The sequence below is a fragment of the Sebastes umbrosus genome, chromosome 2 (assembly GCF_015220745.1).
Source record: "Sebastes umbrosus isolate fSebUmb1 chromosome 2, fSebUmb1.pri, whole genome shotgun sequence".
In the NCBI taxonomy this organism is placed as follows: Eukaryota; Metazoa; Chordata; class Actinopteri; order Perciformes; family Sebastidae; genus Sebastes; species Sebastes umbrosus.
This window is the reverse complement of record NC_051270.1, coordinates 3,531,839-3,547,412: the sequence shown is the minus strand read 5'-3', so window position 1 is coordinate 3,547,412 and position 15,574 is coordinate 3,531,839. Positions and strand designations below refer to the sequence as shown.

At 41.8% G+C, this 15,574-nt stretch overlaps 1 protein-coding gene and 1 long non-coding RNA gene across 2 annotated transcripts in view; one reads left to right on the top strand and one right to left on the bottom strand.

The window, feature by feature from the left end:
* The window catches only part of LOC119474745, a 16,636-nt gene extending 15,412 nt beyond the window's left edge, over positions 1 to 1,224 (bottom strand). Inside the window, exon 1 of the long non-coding RNA XR_005203635.1 lies at positions 1,214 to 1,224. This is a non-coding gene — a long non-coding RNA (uncharacterized LOC119474745). The remainder of the gene's footprint in view (positions 1 to 1,213) is intronic.
* Positions 1 to 15,574, top strand: part of LOC119474728 (ADAMTS-like protein 1) — a 23,920-nt gene extending 8,346 nt beyond the window's left edge. Inside the window, exons 5-16 of the mRNA XM_037746925.1 lie at positions 895 to 1,641; positions 2,056 to 2,296; positions 5,380 to 5,507; positions 5,755 to 5,892; positions 6,184 to 6,366; positions 6,508 to 6,633; positions 6,828 to 7,088; positions 8,470 to 8,653; positions 10,484 to 10,688; positions 10,776 to 10,879; positions 11,932 to 12,146; positions 12,528 to 15,574. Coding sequence (XP_037602853.1) covers positions 895 to 1,641; positions 2,056 to 2,296; positions 5,380 to 5,507; positions 5,755 to 5,892; positions 6,184 to 6,366; positions 6,508 to 6,633; positions 6,828 to 7,088; positions 8,470 to 8,653; positions 10,484 to 10,688; positions 10,776 to 10,879; positions 11,932 to 12,146; positions 12,528 to 12,646 — 2,651 coding nt within the window. The 3' untranslated portion in view covers positions 12,647 to 15,574. The remainder of the gene's footprint in view (positions 1 to 894; positions 1,642 to 2,055; positions 2,297 to 5,379; positions 5,508 to 5,754; positions 5,893 to 6,183; positions 6,367 to 6,507; positions 6,634 to 6,827; positions 7,089 to 8,469; positions 8,654 to 10,483; positions 10,689 to 10,775; positions 10,880 to 11,931; positions 12,147 to 12,527) is intronic.

Here is a 15,574-nt window from a genome sequence, read left to right as displayed (position 1 = left end):
AAAACGAATGAAATGACACCACTGTTTAATTCTGGAAAAAGTATAAGCTGCTCAGTTTTATCAAGTTTTCTTTTAACAAATTGATTTTAAAATGTGTGAACAATCTCGCCCCATGCAGCTATACTTTGTCCATATGTCACCAAAATGAATACAAATAGATAATAGCCACTAGGGGGTCGACAAATGGGAGTGGGACAGCGCAAAACAACCTTCGGTCGGTCATCTTTTTAAGTAAAAGAAACAACCTACCAACAGAAATAAAAATACAACCTGACCTGAAAAATGAAAAGGTGAAACACTGGCTGAAACTAAACCAAACCTGTGATCTCTAATTATTGATTGGGAACATAAATATGTAAATTGAGTGTAACGTACGATGTTGTAATATGTGACTTTATGTGTGATGTGGTATTTTTATTATTTTCTTAAAAGCCTAACCAGGGACAAGGTCTGAAAATTACCTACGGCTAGAAGTCCTATATTCATTACATCGGTTGCACTTTAATTAAGTGTAACAATGCCTACATGTATTGCCTCTGTCAAATAAATTAATAAATAAATAAATACTTAGTGACATATAGAGGTATTTTCTTAGTTTTCATCTCACTCTCAGACGTATTTCCCAAATTGTTGAACTATTCCTTTAAGTTTGTCTAACTTGTTTTCTTTAATTCAGTCAATTTGACTCATCATGTTTTACTTTAGAACAACTAATGCACAAATTGGACAAATTATAAGTACTGGGTCAGGTAAGCCCGGTCACTCATAATTTATATTTTGAAACAACTTAATCTGTGTCTCTTTCTATTATTATGGACTTTCTTTTGTTGCATTTAAAAAATACAGATTCATGCATCAACTTGAAAAATTCACTTTCTGTATTTCCTTCAACAGAACACAAGAAAGAGATGAGACCCAAAGAGACCCAGAAGGTTCCAGTGAAGAACCAAGTCAGGCAGACGGTGAGACGTCCACCGAAGGCCCGGGGCTATGAGTTCGGGGTTAAACAGTGTCCACTGCTGATGGGTGTGCACCAAATCTACATCCAGACCCGCAAGGAGAAGCGCCTCCACCTGACCGTCGGCGGCCACGCCTACCTCCTGCCCAACACCTCCCTGGTCATCAAATGCCCCGTCAGAAGGTTCCCCAAAGCCTACATCCACTGGCTCAAAGACAGAGAACCCCTCCCCAGCTCCAAACGCCTGGGCGTCACCAAATCCGGCTCTCTGAAGATCCACTTCCTGTCTGCGGAGGATGTCGGGGTGTACAAGTGTGTCGCCGGACCCGCCTCGGACATCTTCACCCTCCAGCTGATAGGCGGTGACAGCAGGTTGACAGCAGGCAGACTGTCCACCGCCAGTCCTCGTCCCAACTGGGAGGACATGCTGCCCAGTTGCCACAGACACTCCTCGGGCTTGGAGCCGTTCTGGCCTGGAGTTAGTGTGTCTCTGCTGCCCTCTGGTGGCCAGGAGGCCTCGCTGCAGCCACGGGTGGAGGAGAGGCTGATTAACATCACCCTGCAGGCTGACAGAGGAGAGATCCAACAGGAACAGGCCTCAGAACTCATCTCCTCGCTGCTGACACACATGTCTGCTGCCCAGCTCTGGACCAGGACTACAGAGGGACGAGGACAAACTAAAGGTAACTAGAACCCCAGCTGCCTTTAGGCTGCAGTGTGAAGCTACACCTTGAGATGCTCTTCTTATTCTCTGAAACAAACTCTTTTTTTCACCAAGTGTGCTTTGGTCAAACTCAACTCTAATTTCACCGAGTTTAATGTGAAAAAATGCCGGATCCACAGTTGTCGGATCACCACCAAAGTCTAATGGATTGTTCATTGTGCCACACCCCACCCCTCCAAAAAATGTAATTCAAATCCATTGCTGACTTTTGGAGTAATCCTGCTAACAGACAAACAAACAAACCAACAAACAAACCAACGCCGGAATGATAATATCTGTCCATGATATTGACAGACCAGAATATTGATCTTGGTCTCAACTCTAGGGATGAAAATGTTCCTTATGTAATGTTTGTATGTGATTTGTTCCACAGACAGACTGCCCAACTGGTCTGAGCGCTCTCCACTGGAGACAGTCGCGACTCAACCAGTGATCGTCAGACGGCAGCAGACCCTCCCGCTGACTTTCCAGAAGAACATCAACATCAGCGTCGGACACAGCGGCCTCCTCACCAACACTACCCGATCGCTGACCATACTCTGTCCTGCAGACGGCTCCCCGCCTCCCAAAATCAGCTGGACCAAAGATGGAGCTCTGCTGCAGCACACTGACAGGTAACGTACTGGAGCTACTGCTACCAGTCAAATAAGTGTTTCACAAAGTTCTGATACCTTGCAAATGTTATCCAAGTATGTTGATCATATACCAAATAATAAAACCTGGGACAGCAAACATACTTTCAATGAACTCTGTTTCATAGAAATAGTCCAAATCTCTGCCACAGAGAGCTTTTTACCAGCCGCAACAGTGACGCTGGTATTCTTTTCACCTTGTTAGTGTGTGTGTGAGTTGCCAGGTGTTTATATTTCTGTCTGTCAGTGGACAGATTTTGTGACCGTGATAGTGTCACAGCCTTCACAAAACTTTACAGATGTTAAATTGAGATCAAAATGAAGGTCGAGTTTGAAGATGTCCGAGGAAGGGCGCTCATAACAGAATATTAGTAAATAGAAACATAACCTTAGCATAGCTCATCTATGATATTCAAAATGTACAGAAACGGTACTGTTATATAAACTTAAATAATATTAGAACTTATATCACATGTCATGCCAATAGTTATTTAAAATTGAGGAACCATATTAAACATATACTTTTTATGCTGTAAATCCTGAAATAATCTCCCATAAATCAGACTAAACTTTAGGGATTACATTTCTCAACAATTTTCCAAAAAATGAATTGATTGTTTCAATCCAGCTGCTCCATTTGGTTCACCATTATATAGATTTTATTTCAATTTTATTAAAATAAAATTGTCACAATTAACAACTACTTTTTTTTTGTCTGATAACAATCAGAAAAATTTGAATCTATTTTTTTTATTACACCCATAGATTTAGAAAATGACTTGAAACTTGAAAATGATTGTCCATGATCCAGATAACTGTGAACAAACCTGCACTGTTGCTGGTTTGGCATTTAAGGACCTGTTACTAGCAGCTCATTTTAAGCCTTGAAGAATTCATGAATCTTCAAAGTTGCAGTATCAGTTAATAATGTTCTCTTTTTTTACTTGATCTCTTTGTGACAAGATAAATAAACACATTGGGTTTGGTAATGGAGAAGCACGACTCGCTGTCGGTCACTGGAATTGGATTTCCCCAAGTGGGTCCATTTAGAATCACCAAAACTGTCCAATGAATGAGTTACCTGTCAATGACTTAAAGGTGTAGTGTGTAGGATGTAGGGGGATCTACTGGCAGAAACTGAATATAATATGAATAAGTATGTTTTCTTTAGTGTATAATCACTTGAAACTAAGAATCGTGTTTTCGCTACACCTGGCAAACTTACTCAAAACAGTACTGCACTTGTCTCCATGACCACGTGAAAACAATACCAGCGTTGCTGTCGTGGCTGGTAACAAACCAGTTTATTTGTTTGACTGTAGCAGACAATTTCACAGAAGAGCATCTCTTTGGTTCCTCTGCTGGTTCTGCTTCCTTGAGGCATGTTGAGCGATGATACAGCAAAGTGGGAATGTCATTTATACTGCATGAAGTGTACACATATCAGGTTTTTATATTTTATATATAGTGTTCAACATTGCAACTTATTAATATTTAAAACCAGGGGCACATGAGAGCCAGCAGATTTTAGTATCGTGTGTCATCAGTTTGTCCAGATATGCTGATGCATCATATTTCTGAGTTGTGATGGATATTTTTAACAGCCTGCAGATACAATGCAACGTCTGGCATTTCCAGTGGCATACAAGTGAACTGTGCTATTGAGTTTCTGTCTCATTGAGTAGGTCTCGTCTCATGAATACTGATGACCTTTTGAAAAAGTGAGAAGGAAGCAAAACCACACACTTTGCAATTTTAGGAACTTATACTGTTAATGTCCTTGTAGAATAAAAAATCATAGCCCACCCTTCAAAAAACCAAAATAAAATAGAAATGATTTACTCAATTCTCAGGTTTGATATGCAGATTGAGGTTTTGAGAGCCGCCGCTCGCTGATACTCTCAGATGTTGGAGCAGGCAGCTGCATGTGGAGGCCAACACCAATTTGCTGGAGGCCCTGCCAATCACCCCACGACTGACTTCTAGAGAGAGTAGCAGAGTAGTATAGTAGTAGAGGAATGTCCAAAATTTGGATTTTAAACATTTTTATGCCTCCGTGCCGGCGACAACCATGGCCATAGAGGCATTATGTTTTTGGGTGGTCCATCTATCCGTCCGCGTCCGTCCATTCAGTAACACTTCATTTTACAGGTCGGCAAATTTCATGGTAATTAGGTGATGATTAGCGAGTAACCTATTTGAAAGCTCTTTGGAATTACTGCCAAATTACCCCAATATTTACCTCAAGATTTATTGAAAGTTGTTTGTAACTTTTTTTCTTCACTTGCTTGGCTTTTCCTGAGGGACACTGTGACATTTTGAGAAAGGTTTTGGGTTGCCATATGAACCAGAGTCTGATGAAAACATCAATATCAGGAGAGGACTTTAGAGATGCTGTGTGCAGCCACTGATCTTCTCCTATCAAGAAAGAGCCTCAGTACTAACTAAACTACAATTTTACATGGGTTAAATATATAAGATAAGATACGACGTGTAAGTAAGAGCTTTGGAGTTGTTAAATGTATTTTTGATGGAGCTGGCCTCAGTTTCCCCTTCTTCGGTGCTCTGTACCGGATGCACTGAGATGATATTGATGTTGATCTTCTGATGTGATGACAGCAAACAAACACATTTCCCAAAATGTCAGACTTCTCTTTTAATCTGACCACAAGAGAGAGAATCTTAGAGGAAGAAAGACAGACGGACACAACTCAAAGCCAAGGTGAGACAGAGACTTGACTGACATTTACAAGACCTGTGGGCTGTGGAGTAAAACACAATATTCTACATTGACAAAGCAGCGTAGCTGTGGAGTGAACCGAGCGCGACAACAGCTGAAGCTGTCTCTCTGCAACATGAGGTTGACCTTTTAAAACAACCTTCAGCTTGTCTGAGGTTTCTCCTTTTCATCCAGTAATGATTATACTTACTTTCACTGCTTTTATTATTACTTACCAACGTAGTCGCTCTGTGAATATGGCAACATTGCTAAAAAGTCAACAGGTTAATAAACATTATTATTATTCAAAATGTCTGATGTAAACATAGACCTTGTGTGTCTGCAGGGTCTCCTGGGACAGCTCGGGAGGACTCCACATCCTTCAGCCCAGAGCGTTTGACAGAGGCCTGTACAAGTGCACGGCTGTCAACACACACGGCTCAGACTCCGAGACATCTCAGCTACTGGCGGCAGGTTTGTGACAAACTCAGAACACATTTATTTTTGCTTTACACGGACCCTTTAAATGCAAAGTACAGTTGATGCTGATGGGAATTTTGCAGGTATTTGGTTGTAAAACAAAGTATTGGATAGTGATTTCTAACAGTTCCTAGGTATGTTCTTTATTATGTAACAAGCATCAGTCATTTTCTAAAATACATGACCATAACACTGCAAAAGAGATTTACTGTATTAGTGACTGATCTCTGTGAAACTTCAGAGCCACCAGCCATCACGGTGTCATGGAGGAATGTTTCAGACCTCGGGGTGGTGTTGGGCCACAGCTTGAGGACCACGGTTGGGGGACGAGTCAGTGCTCGCCAAGGCGCCAACCTCACTCTGGACTGCCCCGTCACCGGTACGTCACAATGCAATGCAAGTCAAAGCTAGTCTCTACATCGCAGCGTTCCAGAGATATTCTAAAAAGAGTAACTACTTTTCTGTCGTATACGACAGCGTTGACCCCGGGAGGTTTAAAGGGAAAACTATAATAGCTACAGAAATCTTGTACTTACATCCTTGTCTCAGTATCCAGTAAGTATTTCATTGATACCTTGTACATACTGAATAATTACATATTAATATGGGCCTGTAATTTAATATGTGACTCATGCATTTGATTGGTCCCTCTGTGTTGTCTGTCTGGCAGGCGTTCCTCAGCCCAAAGTGACGTGGAACAGAAAGAACGGACCTTTAGATGCCGGAGCTGTTTCTCTGCCGTCTGGCTCGCTGTGGATCAGAAATGTTTCTCTACACAACCAAGGCACCTACTCCTGCATCGCCATTAACGCCATAGGGAAGTCCACCGCTTCTACTGTCCTGCAGGTCTACGGTGGGTCGTACCAAACTGCTCTTCATATATACCACTAATATCAACACTCAGGCTCAGAGGATCGAAAACTCTTCATTTTGATCGTCATGGTTGGATGAATCCATCTGGAATAACATGTTGGGTGTGAATGTGTATATACAGGTCCGTACCCTGCTGGAGGAAGCAGGATCGTTCCAGTCTCACAAGAGCTGAACAGGAGAAGGGTCCTGATGGCGTCACACCGGGGAACGAGTGTCTTTATCAAGCCTGGAGACATTCTGCGTATAGGTACTCAAGTGATATCACTTAAGGCATTTCATCAGACTTTAGCACAGCTCCCTCTGGAGCCACAAAAATCTCTGTACAACTTGTTTCACGTATGCGATAGTTACTCCCCGACGCCTGTAAACAAAGCTCCTCTTGACATCAGTCCATTAAAAGGTCAAATATTTACATTCAGTCTGCCTTTTGTCTTTCAACAGGTTGTCCGGTCGTTCCTGACCACAAACTGCCGGTACGGTGGGACTACAACAACCAGACCCTGAAGGAGGTTTCAGGTCCAGCCCAGACTCAAACCCAGGGCCCTGGTCCGGGTCGGGGTCTGCAGTACAGGATGTTGGTGGGAGGTCGTGTCCTTGAGGTCAACACGCTCCAGGTGAAGTTCTCAGGCCGGTACCGATGCCAGACCCTCATCAACAGTACCAGACAAATGCTGTCTGCCTGGATACATGTTCACACTGAAGGTGAGCTTTAGTTGATCTACGTGTGTGGGGGGAGTCCGTGTATGCACAGCCATAACATTATGACCACCTGACTAATATTGAGTAGGTCCCCCTTTTGCCGCCAAAACAGCCCTGACCCGTCAAGGCCTGGACTCCACTAGACCTCTGAAGGTCTGCTGTGGTATCTGGCACCAAGCCGTCAGTAGTAGATCCTTTAAGTCCTGTATAAGTTGTGAGGTGGGGCCTCCGTGGATCGGACTTGTTTGTCCAGAACATCCCACAGATGCTCCATCGGATTGAGATCTGGAGAATTTGAAGGCCGAGTCAACACCTCCAACTCGTTGCCATCCACATGATGTAAAAGAAAACGTGATTCATCAGACCGGGCCACCTTCTTCTATTGCTCCGTGGTCCAGTTCTGATGCTCACAACGTGCCCGTTGTAGGCACTTTTGGCGGTGGACACGGGTCAGCATGGGCACGCTGACCGGTCTGCAGCTACGCAGCACCATACACAACTAACTGCTCCTCACTGTGTGTTCTGACACCTTTCTATCAGAACCGGCATTCATTTTTTCAGCAGTTTGAGCTCCAGTAGCTCTTCTATTGGATCAGACAACACGGGCCAGCCTTCGCTCCCCACGTGCATCGATGAGCCTCGGGTCTGACCCTTTCGCCGGTTCACCGGTTTTCCTTCCTTGGACCACTTTTGGTAGGTCCTGACCACTGCAGACCGGGAACATCCCACAAGAGCTGCAGTTCTGGAGATGCTCTGACCCAGTCGTCTAGACATCACAATTTGGCCCTTGTCAAAGTCACTCAAATCCTTACGCTGGCCCATTTGTTCTGCTTCCAACACAAAGTTAAAAATGTTCACTTGCTGTCTAATATATCCCCCCACTGCCAGGTGCCATTGTAACAAGATAATCAATGTTATTCACTTTGCCTGTCAGTGGTCTTAATGTTATGGCTGATCGGTGTAGATACTAGTGCAGATATTGGCAGTTTAATTGTGTAGCGAGATAGTCTTGATACGTCTTGCTCGGCTATGTTGTAACCTTGGTTCTCTGAGTGAAGAGACTGTCTCTCCAGGACAAAACACAGGACTAAACACAGTGATGTACTGAGTAACTCAGTACATCACTGTGTTTAGTTTTTCTTTTATACATTATACAGCGCCTCCTCCAGCTGTCTCGGCTTTCCCTCAGGCAATTTTTTTTACCTGTAAGATGGATATTTCAAATCTGAAATAAAAAATTGGTAATTTGTGCATGTACACTTAGTTTAGCAAAGCCTTGGATGGTGGTTAAAGCTGTTTGCTTCCTACGGTGTGCTGAAATCTTCTATCTGTTGCCGTTTCCTTGATCCTGTGGATGGATTGTGTTGTACGTTTGGGTCCGCAGGGTTCGGCTGGCGTTTTGGAGACTGGACCACATGCAGCGCTTCCTGTGGGAACAGAGGGACTTGGCTGCGGAGGATTCACTGTGTCACTCTGGACGGAAAGGATGTTCAGCCTACCATGTGTCAGCACATCCCAAAACCCATCACTTCCCCAGTCCCCTGCAACAGACAGGACTGCTCTCCCAGGTACACTCACACGTAGACATCAGGATGAATATGATCACTCACGATACCACCTGTTCAGACCAAATGTAATCAGAAATGCAAGCACAAAATATGTGGCTTGTTGCCTATTTCGCTTTGATTTATTTAGGAAAACCACAATTTATTTAACATCACATGTTTTATTAAGGTAACTCAGGCCATGGATTCTCTTAGTTATGATAACATTGCACTTACCGAGGTCATTACTGAGATCTCTGGACACGTTCGACATCACTAATAACAGGTCAAACGGGACAATCATACATGTTTTATACAAACCTCAAGGTCAACTTTGAGCTGCTGTACATACTGTAGAGGTCTGTAGATTTATCAGTGACTCACTTTCAGTCTTAGCTCCAAGTAAAGTGGTAGCTCATCTGGCAAAAGCTGTTGTTTACAGCCTCTGACTGCTCATGTTTATTGCTACATCGGACCTATTTTTAGCTACGCCTCTGGGTTCCCAGATTTTAGCGATTACTTTGGTCATTTGCTGAGTGCAACGTCATCATAATGGATAGAACCGATGCCTGGAGTTACAAAAATAGCAATATAATGGCTGATCCTTACCAATTATGTCAAAAGTAATTTAAGCACTTTAAAGGTGCACTGTGTACAGTAATATCGAGCCACATGCTTGATATCACACATTGCTCCTGCTGGCTGAATTCAAACTAACTGATAACTGAAGGTCTGTCCGAACGTAACTGAGGCCAGAATGGAGGTTCTTAATTGACAACCAATTTTCATATTGACGGATTAGAACTGCATTACATTGACTGATTGATATTTGCTTTAGCAGACACACAGAGAGCGCAGGCTGCTAACGTATTCATGAAGAGCAGCCAGATCAGAACAGAAGTGTAACTCTCAGCAGAATCTCCTCACCCTGAACCCCCCTGCTGTTTCCAGCTCTGCCAGCCTGCCTTCACCCATCATACAGCCCTTCAGTCAACCCCCACACCCTCCACCCCCGCTGCCACACACTGAGCCAGCTTCACTCGCTAATGCAACACAAATGACCCACTATTAGCTCACATCAAGCCAGGACTGTGGTGTTGTTGGCTGAAAAGGCACAAAACTGAAGGTCAAGGGCTGTCAAAGTTACCGCCATAATAATACGTTAAAGCTAATTTGTTTTAACGCCACTAATTGCTTTAACGCTTTAATGCAACTTTAGATTTTTTAGGATGTAGAGTGAAGATACTGGTTTCATATGAAACTAAAAAACCTAATGAATCCATCGGTACCAACCATGTCAGACTAGCTTGTCGAGAAGGAGGTTAAATAACGCTCCAAACTTGCTCTAAATTTTGGCGAGGAAAAACTGGAAAGACCATTTTCAAAGGGGTTCCTTGACCTCTGACCTCCAGATATGTGAATGTAAATGGGTTCTATGGGTACCCACGAGTCTCCCCTTTACAGACATGCCCACTTTATGATAATCACATGCAGTTTGGGGCAAGTCATAGTCAAGTCAGCACACTGACACACTGACAGCTGTTGTTGCCTGTTGGGCTGCAGTTTGCCATGTTATGATTGGAGCATATTGTTTTATGCTAAATGCAGTACCTGTGAGGGTTTCTGGACAATATCTGTCATTGTTTTGTGTTGGTAATTGATTTCCAATAATAAATATATACATACATTTGTATAAAACAAGCATATTTGCCCACTCCCTTGTTGATAAGAGGATTAAATACTTGACAAATCTCCCTTTAAGGTTCATTTAGAACAGATAAAAAATGTGTGATTAATAACTACAGACAAAATATGTTTGTGTGATTGTGTGATCTCTCCGTGTCATCATTTCAGGTGGTTGGTATCAGAGTGGTCAAAGTGTTCAGTCTCATGTGGCAGCGGCTGGAAACGGAGGCAGGTCTCCTGTCAGCAGCTGGATTCCAGAGGTGCTGTGAGGACTCTGACAGCAGCTGCCTGTGAGAGGACGAGCCAGCCTGCAGACTCTGAGCAGTGCACCGCCAACAACTGCCCAACCTGGGTAACCAGTTCATGGGGAAAGGTATACACATTGAAACACAGAATTAAACATGTGTGTAGTGTTAAATGTAGTGTTAAAGAATATAAAATCTATGTTACTCAATTCCAGTGTTCAGGGAGGTGTTTAGGCCCCACCACCACCGTACAGAAGAGATCTGTCAGCTGCCAACATACCAACGGCTCCTCGTACTCAGACTGTGATCTCAGGGACAGGTATACAAACACAAACACAATGACAATTACCAGTATTACTATTCTCACTAAACTAGTAGTAGTATTACTATACACACGTCTTAATTGGCCACTTCTATCACTGTAGGTACACCTGGAAAGGCTAATGCAATCCAAGGTGACACTTCATTTTACAGGTCCGCAAATTTCATGGTAATTAGGTGATAATTAGCAAGTAAACTATTTGAAATTACCCCAATATTTACCTCAAAATCTATTGGAAATTGATTTATTAAAAATATTATATTATAATTATATGCTAAAATAGCATATAATGGTTAAAATAGGGCCTTTAGGCTTGAGAAGCGGCTGCTCTTCATCGTCTACACAAATGTAACCTGGTAGCTGATGTCATGATTCAGGGAGTTTTTTTTAAGAAATTTCAAATAAGTTATTTGCTAATTATTATCTATTTATCAACAGACATGGAAATAAAGCATATCAATTAACTTTGTATTCTTTTCCTGGAAATGTATTAAATAAATTACCAGCTACAGCGGAATATAATTATTAAATAATGTTTATAATAAAGTAATTTTTTATCAATTTTGAGGTAAATATTGGGGTAATTTGGCAGTAATTTCAAATGGGTTACTTGCTAATTATCACCTAATTACCATGAAATTTGCGGACCTGTAAAATGAGGTGTTACCGGTGGGTGCATTTTTGAAATCTTTAGACAGAGCCAGGCTAGCTGGTTCCCCCTGCTTCAAGTCTTTATGCTAAGCTAGGCTAACCACGTCCTGACTCCAGCTCTGCTTAACACACAGATATGACATTGATATTGATTTCCTCATCTCATTTATGGGAAAAAAATATAAGGGTATTTACCAAAAATGTAGAGTGATTCCTTTAATAAGCAACAGCACATGTAAAAATATGTTCAATATGCTTAAACCTCTTTGTGGGGTTCCAGGTTTGACCCTGCATAGTTCTCCAGACAACACATTGAACCTGCTTTGTGAAACAGGTCCCAGGAAAAGTGCCACTGTAATGAACGCGTAGCAGTAAAAACTAAAACTACTGTCTTTCAGGCCTGCGTCAGTACGCAACTGTTCCTCTGACCTGTGTGATGTCCAGTGGCGTCCCGGTGCGTGGCGGGCGTGCACGGTGGTCTGTGGGAGCGGCTTTCAGTCCCGCAGGGTGGACTGTGTTCACCGCAGGAGCGGCAGGACTCTGGCCGACCAGCACTGCAACTGGCTTCCACGGCCCTCCACCTGGCAGCACTGCAACACCACCACCTGTGGGAGTAAGTCTGTAGATAGACAGATAGATAGATAGATAGATAGATAGATAGATAGACAGACAGACAGACAGACAGACAGACAGACAGACAGACAGATAGATAGATAGATAGATAGATAGACAGACAGACAGACAGACAGACAGACAGACAGACAGACAGACAGATAGATAGACAGATAGATATGTTCCTTTTGTAGTATAATATATAAGTCAAATGAAGTACAGTACTTGAGTAAATGTACTTAATTACTCATAAATCTTCCTCCATTCCAAGAAACCTCCTAAGAAAATAGACATCTGTTTCTTTTTATTGAATTATTGAGAAACTATAGGGACCTGTATCTTTCTTTAGTGACTACATGGAGTTATTTTGTAACCCATGCAGGTGAATGCAAGGACACCACCCAGTACTGCAGTGTGGTGAAGAGACTGAAGCTGTGCTACCTGGATATGTACAAGCAGAGATGCTGTGGGTCCTGTTCACAGGATCCGGACTCCACCTAGTGGCAGCGAGCACTTATAACACCACACTATTTTGTATAAAACAGATGGACTATAAAGTACATGAGACAAACGACGGAGCAAATACTGAAAAGACATCGTCTGTGAGTGGATGCTTCAAGAAGAACTGCACATATTTAAAGTGGACAAGCTTCAGTCCAAATTATGTCCCTTCCTGAGAGGAACCTGAACTGAGCCTCAAAAGGCTGGAAGGACGACGGGGCTTTATTTTCTGATTTGGACCCAACCTCCTAATATGAAGACGAGTGTTCACTATGTGGATCAAATGGAGTTTTTGTTTTGGACTTTCCGGTTTAGTTTACAGACATTCATTCATTACATATTCCTTTTTTGGCAGCCCGGCCAAATTTATAGTAGAATGCGTCCCACTGCTCTCATGTAAACAAGACTTATTGTCCTTTATTAGATATGAGTTATCGATGAGGTTTATCAAAACAGCAGCTAAAAACAGCCGTGAATTATTGTAGTCATACTTTTACACTCTCTTACATACTAGTAAACATTTTCTTTATTTATTTGTGTAATTGTTCAAAAGTGTTTTTTAAAAAAATTATTCATATAAAATATCAAAGCCAAATTCCAGTTTATTACAACTTGGGTCTATTTTTCATTGTTTTGATCATAATTTCTACTCTTTACCGAATTGCTGGGAGCTACGGAAGCCCTGAAAGGCAAGCACGATTTTTTTTTTTCTAAGTCTGATCTAAATTATTTTGTCTCCTGTGTTTATGACTTAAGAACAGGTGGGACAAAATGTTTTTCCAGGATAATTTTTCGACGTTACTTTTTTTGGTCTGTGAAAAAGGTAAAAATAATCTTTTTTTAAGCAGATTTTTCTAAGTAACTTTTTATTGCCTCTTAGGGCAAACAGGTAGAAGAAAAAAAATGTTTTAGGCTGATTTTACAAAAATAACAGCTTCAATCCCAGAGGAGCTACGTTAGCCTTAAATCTCACTCGGAAGAAAACCTGAATGCTTAGTCCTACTTTGAACATGGGGTAGTGGTGCCCCCTGGTGGTCGAAATAAGTATTACAACAACAAACACTTCAGCCTTAATAGAAAGTAACTTGGAAAGATTATCCTGGCAAAAAAAAAAAAAACAATTCCACCTGTTCTTTAAGTCATAAACACAGGAAAGAAACTAATTTCGATCAGACTTAGAAAATGGATCTCCAGAAAAAAATAAAAATTCTCGCTTGCCTTTCACGGCTTCCGTAGAGATCTGGCAACACAGCAACTTTATTGCTATACGATAAGCCAGACAGTTTGTAAACAGGCCGTACTGTCTAAACCACTTTATTTGGAGGTAAAAACTGAAAGTGAGTGCACCTCATAATAAGACTCAAATTGTAGTAAACCGAAACTACCCTTTAATCTATTCCTGGCTTTCCCTCCCATTAAATGGGTACAATATGTCGCCTTGCTTTAAAGAGCTGCTAACCCCAAGATCATTTCTATAGCATAGGTTCCAGTGTCCCACATGTTTTAGAGTCTTGTGATGCTGCTTCAAAGGCTTTTCCATCCTGATGAGTTCAAACGTTTGGTAGACACACACTGAATTCTTGTTCTTCTTTGACATGAAAATGATCCGATTTAAAGTCATACGTCATATTCCCATTTTACCAACAAACTTCTTTTTTTTTTTTTACTTTGAGCACAAAATTAAGTTATTTGTCAAAAAAAAAAAAAAAAGGCAAACAGTGTGGCTGATCATCTTAGTCAGGAAATGATTCAAATAAATATGAAATATCAGAGGAATGCCAAAATACACTGGAGGGGGGCTCTTTTTTTGTTCCAGGGTGGGATTAGCCATTGAGACGAACATAGTAAGGATAAGGGTAACCGGTTGGTTACGGTTAGAGGTTACGATCACAAACTTCAGTCTTCTGCATAAAAAGTCAGATGCGCTTCACACTCATCCACCACTCCTCTCAACCTCCACGTCCCTTTCTTTACCGCATTTAAGGACAGAATGCTTCTTGCATTGGCGCCGAACTTTGGCACAAATCACGTGCTGCAGAACCATCATCCATTATGAACATAATAAAATTTCTAGGCTGGTGAAACCCTCATTTACACAGAATCTAGTGGTGGAAGTCTTGTATTTAATTTATAATAGCGATGTCAGGTCGTACATAAAATCCTTAAAAGACCATTCACATGTGTGAAGGTACCGGGTTGTGATTGTAGTCACATATCACTGATGAGAGAAAGAGATATAGCTGCTGCTGTTGGTGGAGCTTCAGTTGTGAGAATTCATATCCACATAATTCATCAACGCCACTCTTATGATTCTCGACCACGCCAGTACCGGAGGTTTTGTAAAATAATTGCGATGTTACGTGTGAAGAACGTGTTTGCTCATTGAGGCAAAACTGACTGTAGAGTGAGAGAAACATTGATTTTGACTGATGGGTCTACTCATGTTATCTTTGTGTTGGGTTATCATACCGATGTGCTGCATTGTAAAATGTGTTGTATATACTGTGTTCTAAGTGCAATATCGTATATTGAGTGTATGTAGATTGTGTGCGACTATTATTTTCTTACTTATTATTCAAGTGTCTTTTTAACTCCTTGTTGAAGATCGTTAGAGTATAAAGCACGTGTATATGTTGATTAGGTGGTTATGTTTGCTACCACTCACCTGGTTTTATTTGCATGTGTATAAACGCAAATCTCCGATGTTTTATTAGCTCCGATGTGAAACGCCACGCGGTGGGTGACATGCATTCTTCAGTGTTTCCCCCGTCTACTGATGGCTGTACAACACAGTATATATCTGATGTTTTGGCGTTACACTGCTTTTGGTCTCGCAGCTTGACTGAGGGAATTATGAGGTCGTACAACAAATCATTTAAGTGCTTTAGATAACATGGCAAAGGAATAAAGACAGTTTGATCACTTCAT